Source organism: Amyelois transitella, chromosome 24 (assembly GCF_032362555.1).
Source record: "Amyelois transitella isolate CPQ chromosome 24, ilAmyTran1.1, whole genome shotgun sequence".
NCBI classification, from domain to species: domain Eukaryota; kingdom Metazoa; phylum Arthropoda; class Insecta; order Lepidoptera; family Pyralidae; genus Amyelois; species Amyelois transitella.
The window spans coordinates 4,813,562-4,833,008 of NC_083527.1; the positions used below are offsets into that span (position 1 = coordinate 4,813,562).

At 35.7% G+C, this 19,447-nt stretch overlaps 4 protein-coding genes across 4 annotated transcripts; 2 read left to right on the forward strand and 2 right to left on the reverse strand.

Annotated features, from left to right (window-relative positions):
• The first annotated feature begins 5,781 nt into the window (after positions 1 to 5,781).
• Positions 5,782 to 7,814, forward strand: LOC132903331 (uncharacterized). Its single transcript, XM_060951368.1, has 2 exons — positions 5,782 to 6,074; positions 6,919 to 7,814. Exons 1-2 carry the CDS (start codon positions 5,782 to 5,784, stop codon positions 7,799 to 7,801), a joined length of 1,176 nt encoding a protein of 391 aa, XP_060807351.1. The 3' UTR covers positions 7,802 to 7,814.
• LOC132903332 (uncharacterized) lies at positions 6,057 to 8,073 on the reverse strand. The gene is made up of 2 exons (XM_060951369.1): positions 7,820 to 8,073; positions 6,057 to 6,872 (listed from the first exon to the last, which is right to left on the reverse strand). The coding sequence occupies exons 1-2, from the start codon at positions 7,995 to 7,997 to the stop codon at positions 6,142 to 6,144; spliced, it is 909 nt and encodes a 302-aa protein (XP_060807352.1). The 5' UTR covers positions 7,998 to 8,073; the 3' UTR covers positions 6,057 to 6,141.
• A 3,302-nt stretch (positions 8,074 to 11,375) lies between these two features.
• Positions 11,376 to 12,260, reverse strand: LOC132903290 (uncharacterized). The gene has a single exon (XM_060951191.1). The coding sequence runs from the start codon at positions 12,116 to 12,118 to the stop codon at positions 11,396 to 11,398; it is 723 nt and encodes a 240-aa protein (XP_060807174.1). The 5' UTR covers positions 12,119 to 12,260; the 3' UTR covers positions 11,376 to 11,395.
• A 104-nt stretch (positions 12,261 to 12,364) lies between these two features.
• Positions 12,365 to 17,323, forward strand: LOC106138724 (uncharacterized). Its single transcript, XM_060951403.1, has 2 exons — positions 12,365 to 13,189; positions 16,453 to 17,323. Exons 1-2 carry the CDS (start codon positions 12,879 to 12,881, stop codon positions 17,321 to 17,323), a joined length of 1,182 nt encoding a protein of 393 aa, XP_060807386.1. The 5' UTR covers positions 12,365 to 12,878.
• Positions 17,324 to 19,447: the final 2,124 nt, after the last annotated feature.

Sequence of the window (19,447 nt, forward strand, 5' to 3'; positions counted from 1 at the left end):
CAGGCGGAGGGCGACTGACGCTCGTCCGCTTTACAGGTATTTGCTGACTTCGCTATTACATCTTATTGCAATATTGTATGTACCCCTACACACTTATTACAATGCTGAATCAGTTGATTCTGATATTTAGTTGACTCGAGTAATGAAAATTTTCTCTTCTTCAAGAGCTATATTAAAAGCCTCTTAAAACTTGCGAGATTGTAGGGCTTACTCCTAATAAAAACGTATGTAATGCTAACTGATTTGTAGTTTCAAATTGCCCGGGTAAAAGATTAAGATCTGTAGTGGATTGTTTAATTGTACCTATTTAATAGTTTTTAAGACAACTTTCGAGACTTGATATATATTGAGCTATAGTTTCTTGGTGACCTTGTTTACATCCTTGCAATTCCATTAACAAATGTGTTTGATGCTTCCTATTTCTTTTAATCTTGATTTTAAAAATTCTTTTAAATCTTTCCATGAACTGAAAACTTTAGTAGCACAAATTGACTTTTCTTCTAACTAATATAGATACAAAGATCAATGTTTTATTGTAACAGCATCTTAAACCCTTTCGCCGTTTTTCCATTAGCCGGCACGGCAATGGTAGGTAATTGCATGTACGTTCGTGTGCGTGTGTGAGTGACTCATACTCGCATTCACAATACACGTGCAATTATTTCATTTATCATGTTTTTCAATTGTTCACTTCATCTTTTAAACCTAGTCAAACAACACTTCTCATTATTGGCAATAACATTTTCTGGATAACTTTTGAAATTTGCGAGAATTATCCGTGAAAGTATACCTGCGTTATTTGAATTTTGAAAAGGCATTTCAAATTTGTTTAAAAATATTCTTTTATTTACATAATCAATTACAGCTTAGTGTTTGCTTAATGCCATCATATCTTAATGTAAGTACTCTTTTTTGATCTACACTATATGGAAGAAGTGTTCAACCTTACCGTCAATTATATCAAGATTAATATATACGCGTCCCATGGTTCTTTTGATTCTGTGTATGTCGAGTGAATTATTTGAGTTATAAACCAAAGTTTTAGGATGAAGAACTTGATTCTTAATAATTGAAATACAGGCTCCAGTGTCAATTAAACATTTTACAGGTTAATTATTATCGTATGCTTCGTGTATATATCAATGTTTAGTATTACTGGGTGCGACTGAATGTATTACGTTACTTAATTTTGGTGTGCCTGTACAGATTCGAGGCTCATAGGTTTGGTACCGTCTATGAGCTCGGTGGCGTTTACATTATCGGACAGAACATCCATTATGTTCATGTCTCCCGTATTTCTTCTTCGAGTAAAACTTCTAGTTTGATATGGATCATTCATTTCTTTTGATTCATTCATTTAAGTGTTTCGTATCGGATTCTGGTAAATCTGTTATTAGTGATACTATTTTGCCTAGGTTGGTTTTGTATTAACCATTGATTGTTAGTATGATTTTGAGGTGTTCTTACGGGAAAGTTCCTTTGGAAATTCTCTGTTACTTGGTTAGGATTGTTGTTGTCAATACAATTATCATACTGTTATATTCCAGTGGCTCCCGGAGAAATAAAAAGTTTGAATTTCCTTCAGGTATTTTATTCGTCCATTTGGCTGGAGGTGAGGTGTTACGTAGTATCAACGTGTATTCAGCGTAGGTTTGGTTTGATGAAGACGCGGATGCGTCGGAAGATGGACTAATTAACTTATGATTACTGATTAACTGAGCTACTGATTGTCATGTCTTGGATCCTCGCGTATTTATATGGATCCAGGAAGGAAGGGGTTGAAAAACAATTCGCAAAATTCTGTTATCTTAATTGACTTTTTCAATTAGGCGAATTTTGGGTGTTCTGATTTATGACGTTAATTAAAATAAATTCTACGAAAGAATTGCTGATAATTAGGGTCACGAGTTAGGATAATTAGTAGATAATATCATCATGGTAATGCGTGATAATCAAGGTTATGCATGGTACATAATACCTCCCCTTTTAAAGTACCTAAGCAAGTAATTTACAATATTCAAAATGATCAATTGCTTACAAAATACAATAATAAAGTACAACAATTTCACAGTTTAACAAAATATAAAATATGGTTTCGGATACAACCTTTAAAGACATTATTTTTCCAAATTCAAAGTTTACAAAGATATCTGATTACAATAAAATTATTCATTCATTTACTAAATTCCCAAAGTTTATTATTTTATATAATCCCAAATTTACTTATTGCTAATTAACATAATAATCCCAAAATTAATTATTTTTTGTATAATCCCAAAGTTACTTAAGTTTAGTCATATTATTATTCATTTATTTACAACGCTTAATAGCTTACAAATTGTTTCATTTCGCTTACAATATCTTTATTTTTTAATGCTTAATAACGTACTTAGCTTATTAAAGCTATTTAAATATAATGTATGTTACATTATTCTTTCAATTGTCCAGATTGTAACTATATTTCATTTTTGAATCAAAACTGGGTGTTTTTGCTAACTTTAATGGTTGCCTTATGTCCCTTTCTTCGTCCTCATCTATTACTTCCGTAGACCCTATGGTCATTCTTACTGCAGGTTCTACTCTGTTATTTTGTCTGCGACTATTACATTGATTAAAATTTGTATACAACAGGTTTTATTATTTGGATCCTCTCCATTATTTCCATTACAAAATATTTTAAAAAGTTTAGTTACTTTACAAAATTTCCATGTAAAAAATAATAAAACGATTATGCATAGGAAGTAGACAAGCCAAGATACATGTTGTTTTGGAAAGAAAGAAAATGCTGATTTTTCTTCTTCATTAATTTGTTTTTCAATTGATTTTACTTAAGAGATGCTAAATTTAAGTCATCTAGTTGAATGTTATTTAAATGTAAGGGTATAAGGTTTTGTTTTGTAAGATTAATTTTCTTTTTATCGCAACAATTATCTTCTGTCAAATCCAAAGTTATTGAAGGCGCTGACCAATTGGTAGCTAGATTATCGGTAGCCGTTAGTTGTATTAGGTTTGCATAGCCTTTGCAACCTCTATCTAATTCTTATATACCTGTGTTCTTTAATTCATATTCTTTTAATTCTTTTTGGTTTGGACAATCTATAGTTAGTTTCGTTGGTTTAAAATAAATAAAGATCCATTTATTGTTAATGAGTTTCTGCCAAATTTCGAAATTTCCATACAATAATCTCGTATTACAATCAGTTGGAAGAACTTTTATTACTTGTTAGTAGTTGAGTTTCACAGGACGGGTTTGATATAGTTGAGTATTTATTTAAATCATTACATATAAAGTGTTCCTGAGATAATTTATTACAATTTTCAAGATCGTCAAATTGCACATATGTCTGTCGGTTGGTAGTCATACCTATATACTTTCTATTGGGGATGACTAATGAAAATGTTTCTCCGTCATGAAAATATGGTATTGGTAATGGTAAGACATGACATAATTCAAATTCATTTAAACTTACAATATTTTTTTGTATAGGGAATTGAGTAATGGCTTTTGTTTTTTCAGGGTCTGGTGATACTCCTTGATTAGAAATTATATGTCCAAGATAATCTACTTCATGTCTCATGAATTCACATTTATCTGGTTGTAATTTCAAGTTGTGTTTCTGTAATCTTTCAAAAATAGATTTTAATTTAGTTTCATGGTCCTGAATAGAATTCGCATATATTACTATGTCGTCTAAATATACGAAACAATATAATCCTTGTAATCCACTGAGTACATTATTCATTAATCTTTGAAATGTCGCTGGCGCATTCTTTAAACCGAATGGCATGCGAGTATATTCATAAAGTCCTGTTGGTGTGGAAAACGCTGTTTTGGATATATCAGATTCGTTCATTTTTATTTGATGAAATCCACTTGCTAAGTCTAATGTTGTGAAATTATAGAATTTCCTAGTTGATCTAGAATTTCATTGATATTTGGTAAAGGGTATGCATCACCGATAGTTACATTATTTAGTTTCCTATAGTCAATGACAACTCTCCATTTGATTTTTCCAGATGCATCCTTTTTCTTAGGTACTACCCATAAAGGTGATGACAATAGACTGGTCGATGGACGAATGATACCATCATTTGATATTTTATTAATTTGACTATTAACTTTACTTTTATGTATTTCAGGGTATCTATATGTTTTTGTATGGATTGGTAATAGTTGTGGTTCAGTGATTATTTCATGTTTAATTGAATTTGTAGACGTCTAAACGTCTCCTTCTAAATGAAATATATAATTAAAATTTTCACAAAGATTCAATAATGATTCAGTTTCTTCCTTATTAAGATGTGATACATGAAGTTCATTTCTTAATCGAAGGTTTCTAAGAGTCCGTTGACTCGTATTAAAACTATTTATAATAACTTTATCATTTATATATTCTTTAACGTTGGAGGAAAATTCGTCTCCTAAAGGTTCCAATAATAATCTCTGCTGGTAGGGAGTAAGAGAACCAGGAGATTCGCTGGTCCTGACTCGCAATGCTGTCGAGGTAGCGCTGGATGACGCTTCATGACATTCATTATCGTCTTTCGGCGAGAATCTTACTCCTGCGCCGAAGGGGCGGGCTGATGGTGGGCGTCCCAACTTTGCGGTGAGCTCCCTGAAATGCACCATCCAGTCAGGGAGCCTCTCCACAATTATTGTAGGTTTTATGTAGGTTCTTACGGCCGTGAAAATGATTCTACCATTTTTCAATCTTCGATTCTAGGCCAGAAACTATATAAAGAAGCTCTTGATTTGCCGGAAGAAGAAGAACTGGTATTTAGTGGACCCAAAATGCCATATGTGATTGTAGCAGATGAGGCCTTCGGTATTCATCGAAATTTAATGCGACCGTATCCAGGTCGATGTCTTCCTACGGACAAAAAGATTTTTAACTACAGACTCTCGTGCGAGACGTTACGTGTAATGTGTATTTGGACAAATCACCTCAAAATTTCGCATATTTCATAATACAATAAACCTTCAACCGGACAGTTCAATTGTTGTAATAAAAGCAGCTTGCGTTTTGCACAACTTCATAAAGCGTCGAGCATTAAACGCCACTGACGGGGATAATGAAGACATATACAATCAACATAATATGACACCCGTACTTCAAAGGACAAGGAATTCGGGGTTGCAAATTCGAAACTTATTTAAAGATTATTTTAACACAGTGGGCGCGGTTCCTTGGCAAAATGACATCGTTTAATGAAAATTATCTTCCTTATAATTATTGTTGAAATAACGGTTTTGTACCGACGAATGTATATTATTTTGTTATACCTGCCAAAGAAAATAAACACAAACAATTATAACAACAAAAATTACTTAAATAAATAATATTGTACGCTTACCTTTTTCTTTTTTTTCTTTAGAGGTTAGGTCATCCCACTCTGTGAACATAGCACTTCCCACATCATACCAATGTTTTGCTTTTATTTCTCTGTTTCGATACTCGGCCAACTGAACATCGTAAAGGGCAGGTCTTTGGGCTCCCACACATAAACACGATACGACGTCGCGTCGTACAACGATGCGGCGTCGTTTCACGATACGACATCGTGTCGTGGAAATCTACGATGAGCATCGTAAAAAAACACGACATCGTAACGTAATGTGCCATGCACGATATACGGGCCAGGCCACAACAGTGCGTTGCGGCGTCGCATCGTAAAAACAACATCGCACAGCTATGCGATGCGATGTCGCAACGCAAAAATTTCATCGGATACGACATCGTACGTAAAGACGCTAACCAACGTTTCAGTTTCTAGTGAGACATGGATCGCACTGCGCGTGTTCTACTTCTGCTTGCGTTAAGGCGTATTAAGAAAAAGAAACAGAAAAGAAAGTACTGGGTGCACCCATTACTGACAATTATGAATAAAGATGGAAACCACTTCAAAAGGAAATATGAGGCGCTAAAAGTGGACGAGGTTAAATTTTTCGATTACTTTAGGATGAGTGTAGGAAGTTTTGAAGAGCTTCTTAGTTTGATAAAGCCTCATTTACAAAAGAAATACATATTTAGAAAACCCATCGAACCTCTGGAGATGCTGGGATTAACTATAAGGTAAGAAAAAAATAAACTATTTATACTATAATCATACTGTTTAATCATTTTCACAATTTAGTGTTATTCAAAACTCGTAATCCGATTGTGTGTCATTCGTCAAATTTGTTAGTTCCTCATCGAAATTAATTTGTTCTGGCTCATTTACATCATCATTCCTTGGCGTTTGTGGAGACGATTGCATAGGCGCCGGTGATGTTTCGCATCCGCTTTGGAAGGCACTGCGTTGAATGGATGTTTGGTAGCCACTCTGCATAGACATTTGAGCTGTTTGATAGCCAGTCTGAACAGTTGTTTGAGATGTTTGATAGTTTGCTTGGACGGATGTTTGTGAAGTTTGATAGTGGCTGGGATAGTATGATGGTTGGTGTAAATCAGTTAATATCTGTAGGACACGACTTTGGAAAATTATTGTTTGATTATCATTCAATTTTTCCAATGATGGCAAAATTCCTTTAAAAAAAGATAAATGTCTACTTTCAGGTGTTTTTAAAGCAGCTATAATATTCTTCTCAAATTCGTCTTCGTCAATTTTTCTTTTACGCGATGCAGGCTGGTAACGTGGCATGACAGGTTGCTGGCTTTGTTGGGTTGAGGTGCTTGGTCTTATTTCTTCATCGTCAAGACTTGATGTTGTTTTATTTTGAAAATTCTTTTTCAGAAATAGGAGCTGGTCGTATAGATGATATTGTTTAATTTTTTTGGCCCCAGCTCCGGATTTACATTGCTCGTTTAATTTTTTTTCGTATTTTGTAAAATTATCCTTGATTCCTCTCCATTTTTTTATGACATCGTTACCTAAAAAAATATGAAGAATAATGATTTATTTTGTTTTTTTTTTCAGGTACCTGGCGACGGGAAATACTTTTAAAGATATGCATTTCACATATTATCGTGGAAAATCTACAATAACAGAAATAGTAAAATTTGTTTGTCGTATTTTATGGAACATTCTTAAAAGGTTGGAATTACCAAAAATTACAACAGAGCTGATGGAACAAATTGCTCAAGAGTATGAAAAAAAGACCAACTTTCCTAATTGTATAGGAGCGCTAGATGGAAAACACATTCGTATATTGAGCCCGGATCACAGTGGATCCCTATTTTTCAATTATAAAAATTATAATTCCATTGTTCTATTAGCACTTGTTGATACGAATTACAAATTTATATATGTCGATATAGGTGCATATGGTAAGGAATGTGACTCCACTGTTTTTCAAAATTCAAAACTATACGACTTATTAAAAAAAGGTCAATTATCTATACCTCCGCCAAAACCGTTACCTGGCTTTCAAAAAGAAATTCCTTTTGTCTTCGTGGCGGATGAAGGATTACCACTGACAAATAATATAATGCGCCCATATTCTGGGAAGTTTTTATCGATAGAAAAACGAGTTTTTAATTATCGTTTGAGCCGAGCCAGACGATATGTTGAGAGCGCTTTTGGCATTCTCGCAAATAAATGGCGCATATTTCACCGACCCATTAATGTTTCTTACGATTTCACAATAGACATTATAAAAGCATGCTGTGTATTACACAACTTTGTATTGAATCGAGATGGCGCACAAACGTTTGAAGAAATGATTATTGACGATTCTTTGCAAATTTTACACGAAACAACACATGAAAGTAGAACGGAAGCTAACATAATCAGAAACGAATTTTGTAATTATTTTAATAGTAACATTGGAGCTCTAAGTTGGCAGTTAACGAAAATATAAATGTTTATAAGTACTTACCGATTTTTGATTTTTCAACAGTATTTAACTCCTCAAAATTTGAATATAAACTTGTACACACTTCCCTCCATGCTTCTGTTTTTAAATTTTTGTCTTTGAATTGTGATATAGTTTTGTCCCAAAGGACGGGACGTTCGTAAATTAAAGATATCAGGTGGTCGACATCGTACTCCGCCATATCGCTTAAAAAACACGTGCAGGTCGTTCAAAGTATGGACACCGACTAAACGGCAACGCGTTGTCGCATCGCAGATTTGTACGTTGCGCAGCGCATCAGATTTTCCACGATGCGTTGTGCGGCGTCGTTGATTTTTGCGATGCGACGCCGCAACGCACAGTTGTGGCCTGGTCCTACGGCACGATGCCGTTGGTGTTTTAGTTCATTCCGAAAAATGGACCGCACTAGACGCATTCTGCTTCTGCTGTTAATAAAAAGACGAAGAAAGAAAAGACAGATACTCAGAAGATATTGGATCCACCCATTTCTTTCAAACATGAATAACGGGAGTCATTTTATAAAGAAGTACAATGCCTTAAAAATAGACCACAACAAGTTTTTTGATTACTTTAGAATGAGTGTATCAAGTTTCGAAGAATTACTTCATCGAATAACGCCACATATAGCAGGAAAATATGGCAGAGGCAGACCACCCATCGAACCTCTCGAGATGCTGGGATTAACTGTAAGGTAAATGAAACAACAACTTTCTCATATTTTTTCATTTCACAAATCAACGACACTAAACAACAATTTTTGAAAATTAAATTATTAATAAAGAATGCTTCACCTCAAATTAACAGATATTAAATCAACTTAAACATTATTTTAAATCAACAAAGGAATCCAAAGGTGTAAAACCTTTGGATTCCTTTTTTTAAGAAAAGTCGTAATGCGATAGGGGTGATGCTATTGGTTCACGTGATGTATTCGAATAATCATTAGATACGCTCTCATCGCTTTGGACTTGCTGGGCAGCTGGTGACAGTGCTGCTTCTCGGGTAGACTGTGTTGAACTTCCGGCTGTTTGGTAACCACCGTGGTAAGAACTTTGCCATGAACTTTGGGGTCTTTGTGATTCATAGTTACCCTGGTACGAAGATGGACAATTGCTCTGAGAATAATATATAGAGGTACGTTGCTGTGATTGTTCGTATAGATCCGTTAAAATATTTAAGACTCGACTTTGGAAAATTAACGTTTGATGATCATTTAGTTTATTTAAAGATGGCAATATCGCTTTAAAAAAAGATAAATGTCTGTTTTCGGGCTCTTCTAATTTTGCCATAATCTCTTCTTCAAATGTATCGACATTTCTCCTTTTTCGTGATGACTGGGGTAGAGATGGACTTTTAAATTTTCTTTTTGGACTTTCCTTTTGTGTGTCCTGATTGTTTATTTCTAGATCTATTATACTATCATCGGTTTCGTTTTGATCGTTTCTTTTTAAAAAAAGGAGCTGTTTATATAAATGATATTCTTTAAGTTTGCTAGCGCCTGTTTTTTTACGTACTTGGCATAGTTATCTTTAATACCAGTCCATTTCTTTAACACAGCATTACCTGAAACAACAGTATTTTATGTTTAGACATGCATAAATAAATAAATAAATAATACATTCACTCGCACACACACGCACACACACGCACCACACTGATACACATATACACATGCATACCTTCACATTTCACATTTATTTATGTATACACTTTTAATTTGAAGTGTGGGTTATGCCTATACTACAAATTATTTCATTTATTTATTTCTTTATTTTATTTCAGGTTTTTGGCATCAGGAAACACTTTTACAAAAATTACCATTCTGTATTGTTGTTGGCTCTCGTAGATTCTAAATACAGATTTATATATGTTGATATTGGAGCATATGGCAAGGAATGTGACTCAACCGTTTACAATAATTCAAAATTGAATGAATTACTTTTAAAAGGACAACTTCCTTTACCAACGCCAAAGCCTTTACCAGGCTCCCAAACGCCTGTTCCTTTTGTTTTTATTGCAGACGAAGGCTTACCGTTAACAAATAATATAATGCGCCCATACCCGGGAAAACATTTGACGATACAACAAAGAGTTTTTAATTATCGTTTGAGCCGAGCAAGAAGATTTGTAGAATGTGCTTTCGGTATCCTGGCTAACAGGTGGAGGGTATTTCATCGACCATTAAATGTTTCTTTAGATCTTTGCACAAATATCATAAAAGCAAGCTGTGTTTTACATAATTTCATTCTAAACCGTGAAGTAACCGAAACATTTGAAGATATGATAATTGATGATTCTTTTATTGAACTACAACAATCCACACAGGAGGGTAGAACAAGAACAAGAGCTACCGACATAAGAAATGAATTTTGTGATTACTTTAATAGTGATGTGGGAGCTCTTAGTTGGCAACTAAATAAAATATAGGATATTACTTACCATATTTTGTTTTTTCTTGATTGCATAATTCTTGAAAACCAGGAAATAAATTTTCGCACACCTCTTTCCATGCTGTTGTTTTTGAATTTTTATTCTTGTATTCTTCAGATGTTTTGTCCCATAGTACGGGACGCTGCTCGACTAGGGTAATTAAATGATCGACTTCAATAACATCCGTCATCTTTGAATTTTGAATACAACTGCGCAGGATTGCAACGTGAGTTTCTAACGTCACGACGTCGTATCGTGCATCGGTACGTTACGACGTCGTATCGTGCATCGGTACGTTACGACGTCGTGACGTAGATTTCCACGATGCGACGTCGTATCGTGAAACGACGCCGCATCGTTGTACGTTGCGTCGTCGTAACGTGTTTATGTGTTTGAGCCCTTTCTCTCACTTCAAGAATAAACTTTTCAATGTCAAACATTGTACTATTGTTTAAAAAGCTTCTCGAAACGTCCTTGCTTAATCAACGTTGAAATGACGCTGCGTTTGGGCCGAAACACATAACCGCGTTGCGACACCGCAACGCTAAAATCGGCAGTTTGCGTTACGGCGTGGCGGCGGCGCGAAAAAGAGCGTTTTGTTGTCGTATGGTAGGGTAACCAGTTTCTCGTGATTTTTGATTGTGGATAGACGTGTCTCCGCCATGGATCATCGTAAGAAACTTATTGCTTATTTGTTATTAAGAAGACATCACTCTGTTTTAAATATACGACGAAGAAGATTCTGGATACATCCATTTAATAAGGCTATGAATCCCGATGGCGAGTACTTTTCTCGAAAATATGAAGCATTAAAGATGGAGGAAAAAAAATTCTTCGCCTACTTTAGAATGAGTACATCATCATTTGAAGTGCTATTAAGCGTGTTATCAAAATATATACAGAAAAAAAATATTAAAGGAAGGAGGCCTGTTACTGCTTTGGAAATGTTGGGCTTGACTGTAAGGTAATGTAAAACAAATACGTTTTTAATTGATATTTTTATTGATATATATGGCACTAGGAATCAAATGAACTTTTTTGCATTATATGCGTTTCTCAGAATTTTTGACCATGAGTTAAAATGTTCACTAAAATAACAAATTTAAAAAAAAAACAAAAATTACGTCTTTCAAAAATACAATTATTAATTCAAGAAAAATCATACTCTTCGTCTTGTGTACCATAGGAAGTACTTGTCGTTTCCTCCATTGTAAATGGTGAATTTATTAGACGTTCTTGGTTTGATGGCCCGGAATGTATTTGTGAGAATGAGGCAGTCCTCGGTTCAGTAATCGAACATCCAGGAGTAGAAGTGTGGTAGCCACTCTGAAAAGTATTATCGTATCTCTGAGTTGAATATCCTTGATTATAGCCCTGATGCTGATTATCTTGAGTATAGCCGTGAGGTGAATATTGCTGAATTGAAGGCCGAAGAATGTCCGTTAGTACTTGAAGCACCCGACTTTGAAATATCAATGTCTGTTGATCATTCAAAGATTGAAGAGATGGTAGAATCCCCTTGAAAAAATGCAAGTGTCTATTCTCCGGTGTTTTTAATATGTCCAAGATATTTTCTTCAAAGTCATCCCTCTCATCTGCCTTTCGTTTTCGTGATTGACTCCGATAACGAGACAATCCTTTTATTTCATTTTGGTTCTCACTATCTCCTTCCACTACATTTATACTGGAATCAGTTGCATTTTGTGAAACCTTTATCAAAAACTGTAATTGTTTATTCAAGTGATATTCTTTAATTTTTGCAGCTCCAGCTCCAGACCGATTGGCATCTTTCAATTTTTTTTGATATTTAGCAAAATTATCTTTTATGGCTTTCCATTTCTTAACTAGTTCATTACCTGAAACAAAAAGCATCACAAATGAAAAATAGTAGTTAATAGATATAAAAACTACCCTAGATTACATTTAAACTACTAAAGTAACCCTATGGGATCCTTAAGAAATAAATAAGGAGCAATCAAAATAATGTATGCAAACTAATTCAGCTTTAGCAGTACTATCGCCTGCACCCGCTGCAAGAGTTTCTCTATCGCGCGCGACATATATCGCGGACCAATCACGTTGGCGATTTTGTCTCGTCTACCTTGATAAGCGATAAAATCGCCACCGTGATTGGTCCGCGATATATCGATACCGGAAATTTCAATTGTCGTAAAGGACAAAACACGAGTTTTCAGTAGAGCCAAAAAACCAAAAAATAAAATGTTTTTGTGTCATAGCTTTGTCAAACAAAGAGCCATATTTATGATGTAAAAAGAGACTCTAACTATTTTTTTGTGATCTATCCTTATAATTTAACCAAATAATCGCAACTTAATTATTGACGAAAATGGGCATCCTTTAAGGTCATAGCTCATTAGAGCCACCCGGCACCCACTCCGCACCGCCTCGTCGCACGGCGTCAACTCGTTGTCGACAGGTGGTCCACGGGTGGACACCGTGTTATCACCAATAAACGTCGCGCGGTCAACCAGTGGACCTCGCATCGTCACCCAGTGGACCCCGCGCTGGCCGCTGGTGGACGCCGCGTGGTCTACGACTGGAGACCGGTTAGTCCAGGAATTTTCGTGTAGTCTGTTAACAATTGGCACTACGTCTACACGTGCGCTTCATAATGTTAAATTTTACAAACCGTGAATTGGCACTCATAGCTGTAGCGCTTGATGCAGAAGAAAATGAAAGACCCAAGAGAAAAAGGAAAGCTTATTGGGTGCACGAAATGTTTAAACAAAGAAAAAAAGAGGGCGAATATTGGACAGCTCGTAGGCATTTGCTAGCCGACGAGAAAAAATTTTTTTCCTACTATCATATGCCGCAAAGTGTGTTTTATAACATACTGTCTCATATTGAAGACTCCATATCTAAGCAAAACACAAGATTCAGAGAAGCGATCACACCCGAAGAGAAATTGGCTGTGACTTTAAAGTAAGTAAATAAAGTTATTACTTTAGTTTTTTTTACCTCTTGGTATGCTCCATGTGTCATTTTAATAACAATTTAGTTTTTGACCGGTATATATGTAAGTATGTATGTGTGTATAAGTAAAACAATGTAAGAGTATCTTAAATCAACCTTTATTTTCGTAATATTGACATCATTTTGTCACTAATTAAGTACTTACTAATCACATTTTTAAAAATTAGGTAAATCTTTTTCGGTATTTAAAAATCAGGTAAATCTTTTTCAGTATCAGTCAAGACCGGTGTGTTCACCTCTGTGGCATTCCTTTCTGTATCATAATTCGTTGTAGTACTGTATCCAGAAGGTCCTGGCGTTGAATAATTTCCAGAAGGTCCTGCAGTTGAATAATTACACTACCCAACAAAATTGAAGTTAAGGAGAGCAACAGAGACCAGAGTATGATATTCTAGGTAAAACGACCACGCTTAATTCGAATCTGAGCTTAGAATTTTGCCTAGACGTCAGGTTTTTTTTTTTTTTTTTTTGTTTATTAATTGTACAATTTGTTACAGAAAAAATAAAAAACCGAGATATAAAATAGCAAGAAATCATTGTAATTAATAAAAAATAAACACATAAAATTATTAATAATGTATATAATCTATTCTAAAGTTGTTTTTCCCTTTGAATGTGGAGATTTTCTTTTATATTCGCAATCTGATTCTCTTGTAAGGAACCAACAGTAATCGCCCATCATTGCGGAGTCCCATCGACCCTGATATCTTTTTTCCATCGTAAGAATGTCTTGATGAAATCTTTCACCACTCACAGCTCCCAAATTTTCGGGGAAGAAACTTAGATGTGAGTGCAAAAAATGAATTTTCAGCGACATTCTACAGCCCATTTTTTGATAGCTTTTCAGCAGATTTTCTATAAGTTCTTTATAGTTTTCTGCTTTTCTATTCCCTAAGAAGTTTGTGACCACATTTTGAAATGACTTCCAAGCTTGTAATTCGGTGTCATTTAACTTTTTCTCGAAGTCTTCATCTTTCATCAGTTTTCTTATTTGCGGACCCACAAAAATACCCTCTTTCAGTTTAGCGTCACTCAATTTAGGAAAAACGCTTTTTAAATATAGAAAAGCAGTACTTTCTTTGTTCAGAGCTTTTACAAAATTTTGTATTAGTCCCAACTTGATATGAAGAGGGGGCAGAAGAACATTTTTGGGATCAACAAGTGGCACAAATTTTATATTTTCTTTTCCTGGTTCAAAAAAATCTCTATTAGGCCATTCTTTGACAATGTAATGCTTTTGAGTTGCTCTGCTGTCCCAGAGACAAAGGAAGCAACAAAATTTGGTAAAACCTCCCTGAAGACCCAGTAACAAAGCTATGACCTTTAAATCTCCACATAGCTGCCATTTATAACGATCATAGTTTATAGATCTAAGGATAAGGGACATATTTTCGTAAGTTTCCTTCATATTATAAGCGTAAGCTACAGGAATCGATGGTTTTGTATTTCCGTTGTGCAACAAAACCGCCTTAAGACTCGATTTAGAGGAATCTATAAACAATCTCCACTCATTGGGCTGATGAGAAATATTTAAATTTTCCATTAGTTTATCTGGATCTGTACAAAAGCAGACATTGTTTTCAGAAGTAAAAAACGTAGACAAATGTTTGTTACGATCTCTAAACACACTTATTTTTGTTTCTTTTGCTAATAAATTCCATTGTTGTAACCTGGAGCCCAAAAGTTCAGCGTTTTCTTTTGTAAGGTTAAGGTCTCGGGCTAAATCGTTAAGTTCAGCTTGATTTATCAAGTGGGGTTCATTAGTACTTATCACAAAATTTGGATCAAATGCTGAAGGTGCACTACTGATACAATCTGCACTAGTGGAAGCAATATCGAGTGGTGGAACCGGTATTGGAAATTCTTGGCCATGCGGAACAGGTCTTGTAGATGAAGAAGTATCAGGATAGACAATATTGATTTTCGTCTTCCTGGAATGTCCACTGGTCTTAGTTAAGCAAAAGTAGCAGTCCAAGCTGTGATCAGTAGGCTCACGCCACATCATTGGCATTGCAAACGGCATCGAAGAACGCTTGCCAGTCATCCATTTTCTCAGACTAGCAACACAAATAATGCAGCAAATATGAGGAGCCCATTTTTTATTTTGGTGACCAATTGTAAAACCGAAATACGCTTCGTACATCACTTTAACATTCTCACTTACTGGTCTCCTTTGAGTTACGGGTGTAAAATTGCCACAAATGAAGCAAAACGTATCAGGGGAATTCACACAACTTATTTTATCAGAATTTTCACTCATTTTAATAACAAATTTTAAATATAACCAAGTTATTACAGAAAATACGCAAAGCCAGTATTTCTTGTGTAGTAGTGTCATAAGAAAAATAAAGATACCCTCATTTTATACTTGTCTATCTATCATATCATATGAATTATAAAGATACCCTCAAATAAATAGTTGACTATCATCTACATTTTTATCTTAGCCTGTATGCGGGTAAATTATATATTTTGGTAAGCATATTTGTAATCAGTAATGCTAGTGCTACATCGTGATATAGGTCAGTGTTCTGTTGCCCGAACCTTGTAGACTAGTGTTATTACTGACGTAGTAATTATTTCCTTTTTCATTGATTTCTCGGAGTTCCATTTGCGAAACAATATTAAAAATTTGAGATTTCATAATTGCTTTGTTGTATTCATTAAATTTCTTCACCGTTGCAGCTATACCATAAAAAAATTTGTCAATATCATCTTCATTTTTTTCATCTTTTTCTTTTAATATATATTTCATTAACAATGACGATGCAGAAGATCTGTCTTCGTCAAGTACTCTGGGCTTTTTTATGTTTGAAAACTTGGATTTCTTTGTAGAGGACTCAGATAATGTTGGACGATCTTCTATTATTGAAATATCCGATTGGCAATCGGGAGCAGACAACTGCGAATCTTCATTGGCGGTACTTTCTGTATCATCACTATCTCTGAGTAGTGAAGATACAGTTGCTCTTTCTTTATAAAAGGGTGTCAAAAAATTCATTTCATCCTCGAATTGCCATTTTTTAACTGAGACTGCTGCTTGACCGCTTTTGGTATTTTTTTTCCTTAATAGCCCTACGATGAGCTTCCCTTAAATTGGACCACGTTTTCTTGCACATTGGTACTGAAAAAAATAAATAGTCAATTAAATACAATTCACTTTTTTACAGCCTATTTTGTGTAATACAAAATTAAAAACTTCTTTGTTTCAGATATTTGACGAGTGGCACTTCAGTCAGAAATTTATCTACAAGCTTTAGATTAGGCGAAACAACTATTAGGTCAATAATTAAGGAAGTGTGCAAAGCTGTTATTGACAAAATGATGAGTGTTTATATGCCAACGCCTACAGCTGAAGATTGGGAAAAAATTACGGAAGGGTTTAATGACAGGTGGAATTTCCCAAACTGCATTGGTGCCATAGATGGCAAGCATATAAATATAATAGCTCCACCCAACAGCGGATCGCTCTACTACAACTATAAAAAACATTTTTCGATAGTTCTCTTGGCCATAGTCGATGATAGATACAGATTTACAGTTGTTGACATCGGTGCTTATGGCAAAAACAGCGACGGTGGTATTTTTGCATCTTCAAAAATTGGAAAACGAATTCAAAATAATAGGTTCAATATTCCAAGTGACAAAGCATTGCCCGGGACAAACGTAGCACTTCCACATGTTTTCGTGGGCGATGAGGCATTTCCGTTACAAAAGAACATAATGAGGCCATATTCTCGTTCTCAACAACTATCTCAGGACCAAAAAGAATTTAACAATCGCCTGTCACGCGCACGCAAAGTAGTCGAAGATGCATTCGGAATATTATACCAAAAGTTTGAAATATACAATAAAAATATTCGTTTAAATCCAGACATGGTTGATAATGTTGTTTTGACAACATGTATATTGCATAATGTAATGCGAACTTATAATATCGAAAGTAACGAAGAGTACTGTTCCAGACCCAGGCCAGCGCATCATAACCTGCATCAGGAGGCGTTCAATGATCTACGTCACATTGGTGGAAACACTACTGCTGCTTTCAAATCATCGGTTGGACAGCTTCCATGGAATACTTAATTTGCTTACTCGTATTATCAATTTTTTTATCAATCACTAATCATCAAATGTCATATATGTGGATGTCTAGTTAATAACGAATTATGTGAAAGTACCTTGTTTCACATAACAACGTTTGAAACAATATGGTCTCTTGTTTGATTTACATTGTAGGTTACATATCACTTTTGTCCATTACTAGCTTGCAATGTTACCAAATTAAAATTAGACTAAATGAACATTATGCAAAACAAGGGACAACCGAATTAAGCACCAATCTGTTGTACTATCTTTTATTTAATATTTTTAATACATAAATAATATCCGTTACCTGTTACCGCTAAGGTGTTGCTTATTTCTGTCCATGCTTCTTCCTTTTTCTACATTGTCACTGTACTTCGAGTCACTTAGATCATATAATAAAGTATATTTACGAACTTCTTCGATAAGTTTTTCTTTATTCATTTTAAAAGTAAAAACGATACGTCCGCTTCGTTCGAAAGAAAGGCTGGGAATGAAGGGAGGGTGGGGAGCGGCGCATTGCCAACGCATCGCCCTCGAGTGAATCACTGGCAGGCAGCACGCGGTCCACTCGTCGGCAACGCGCGATCAACGTGCGGCAAGCATGCGAGTTGCGAGTTGTCACCGAGTGGTCCACTCGCCGCCCGCGCGTGGGCAACTTGCGAGCGAGGCGATCCGGAGTTGATGTAATGAGCGTATATCCATAGAAATCCATACAAACAATATCAACCGCACTAGTTGAGGCGGTGAGGGTCGGGTGCCGGGTGGCTCTAATGAGCTATGACCTTTACAGCCCAAAAAAATTGAACTTATGTGCTTTACAGCCTTCAAGAATTGGGTATGATATAATCAAATGTGTCGTAAAGGTCTATTTTTGATAATCAATGGGCGGTACAAGTCCATTTAAGAAGAGACTAAGGGGGTAAAAGGAACAAAATGACTATAACTTCACTATAACAATGTTATAAAAAGGCAGTAAAACTAAATGAAATGAAAGATTATTTATTTATTGGTTTCTAACTTTTAATCAAAGTATTTAAATTACGAAATGTACCTATCTAAGTAAGGGCCGGCGCCCACTGCCGGCACGGCACGGCATGGCACGGCAGAGCATCTCGCGGCATGCAATGGCATCCCGCGGCGTGCAATGGCATGCCGCTGCGTGCTGCGGCATCCCGCGGCGTTCCGCATCCTGCTGAAAGCCCAGCCACTCTGGCTTAGTTTTGCTCCGCGCGTATTCGAAGTTGGTTGTGTCGCTAAAGCGGTCTACACACCAAAGCCGCTGACCCGGCGGCACAGCCCGGCGGCTTAGTGCCGGCGGGTTAACCCGGCGGCTTCAGAATGTCCAAGCCGAACGACTTTGCCGGCGGCAATACCGGCGGCACGACAGCCGCGGCATGTGGTGTTCTAGTAATTGCCAAATAGTCGTAGAGATTGGACGTGTGTGTTGCGAATAATTCAGAAGTAGTATTTTCAGATTGACATGGAGGAGGACGATAACAGTGATTTAATAATAGCAGTTTGTGGAGTTATTATCGGTGGATTCCTCAACACACGAAAGTGTTGGGTTAGGCCAAGTTTAATGAGTCGCAATAAATACAGTACTTGTCAAAGATTAAGTGATTTAAGGGAAGACGACTTGGTTCTATACAAACCCATTTCTTTTAAGACTTTCCTGTCATTAACCAGTACCGACTTTGAATATTTACTGAATATTGTTGGACACAAAATAGCTAAACAAGACACAAATTACAGAAAAGCAGTTTCACCAGTAGAAAGATTGTCAATAACGTTAAAATACCTAAGCTCAGGAAATTCTTTTAGTAGCCTGTGCGACGTCTTTAAAGTATCTCCTCAACTAATTTCAAGCATTATTCCTGAAGTATGTTATGCTTTAGTTGAAGGACTTTCAGATTATGTGAAAATTCCAAGGAGTCAGGAAGGATGGAGAGAAATTGCAGATGAATATTTAAAAAGATGGCAAATACCCAATTGTCTTGGGTCAATGGATGGGAAACACATAAAACTTCAATGTCCCCCAAAAAGTGGAAGTGATTATATAAACTATAAAAAATATTTCAGTATTGTGCTCTTTGCTTTGGTAGATGCTGATTACAACTTTTT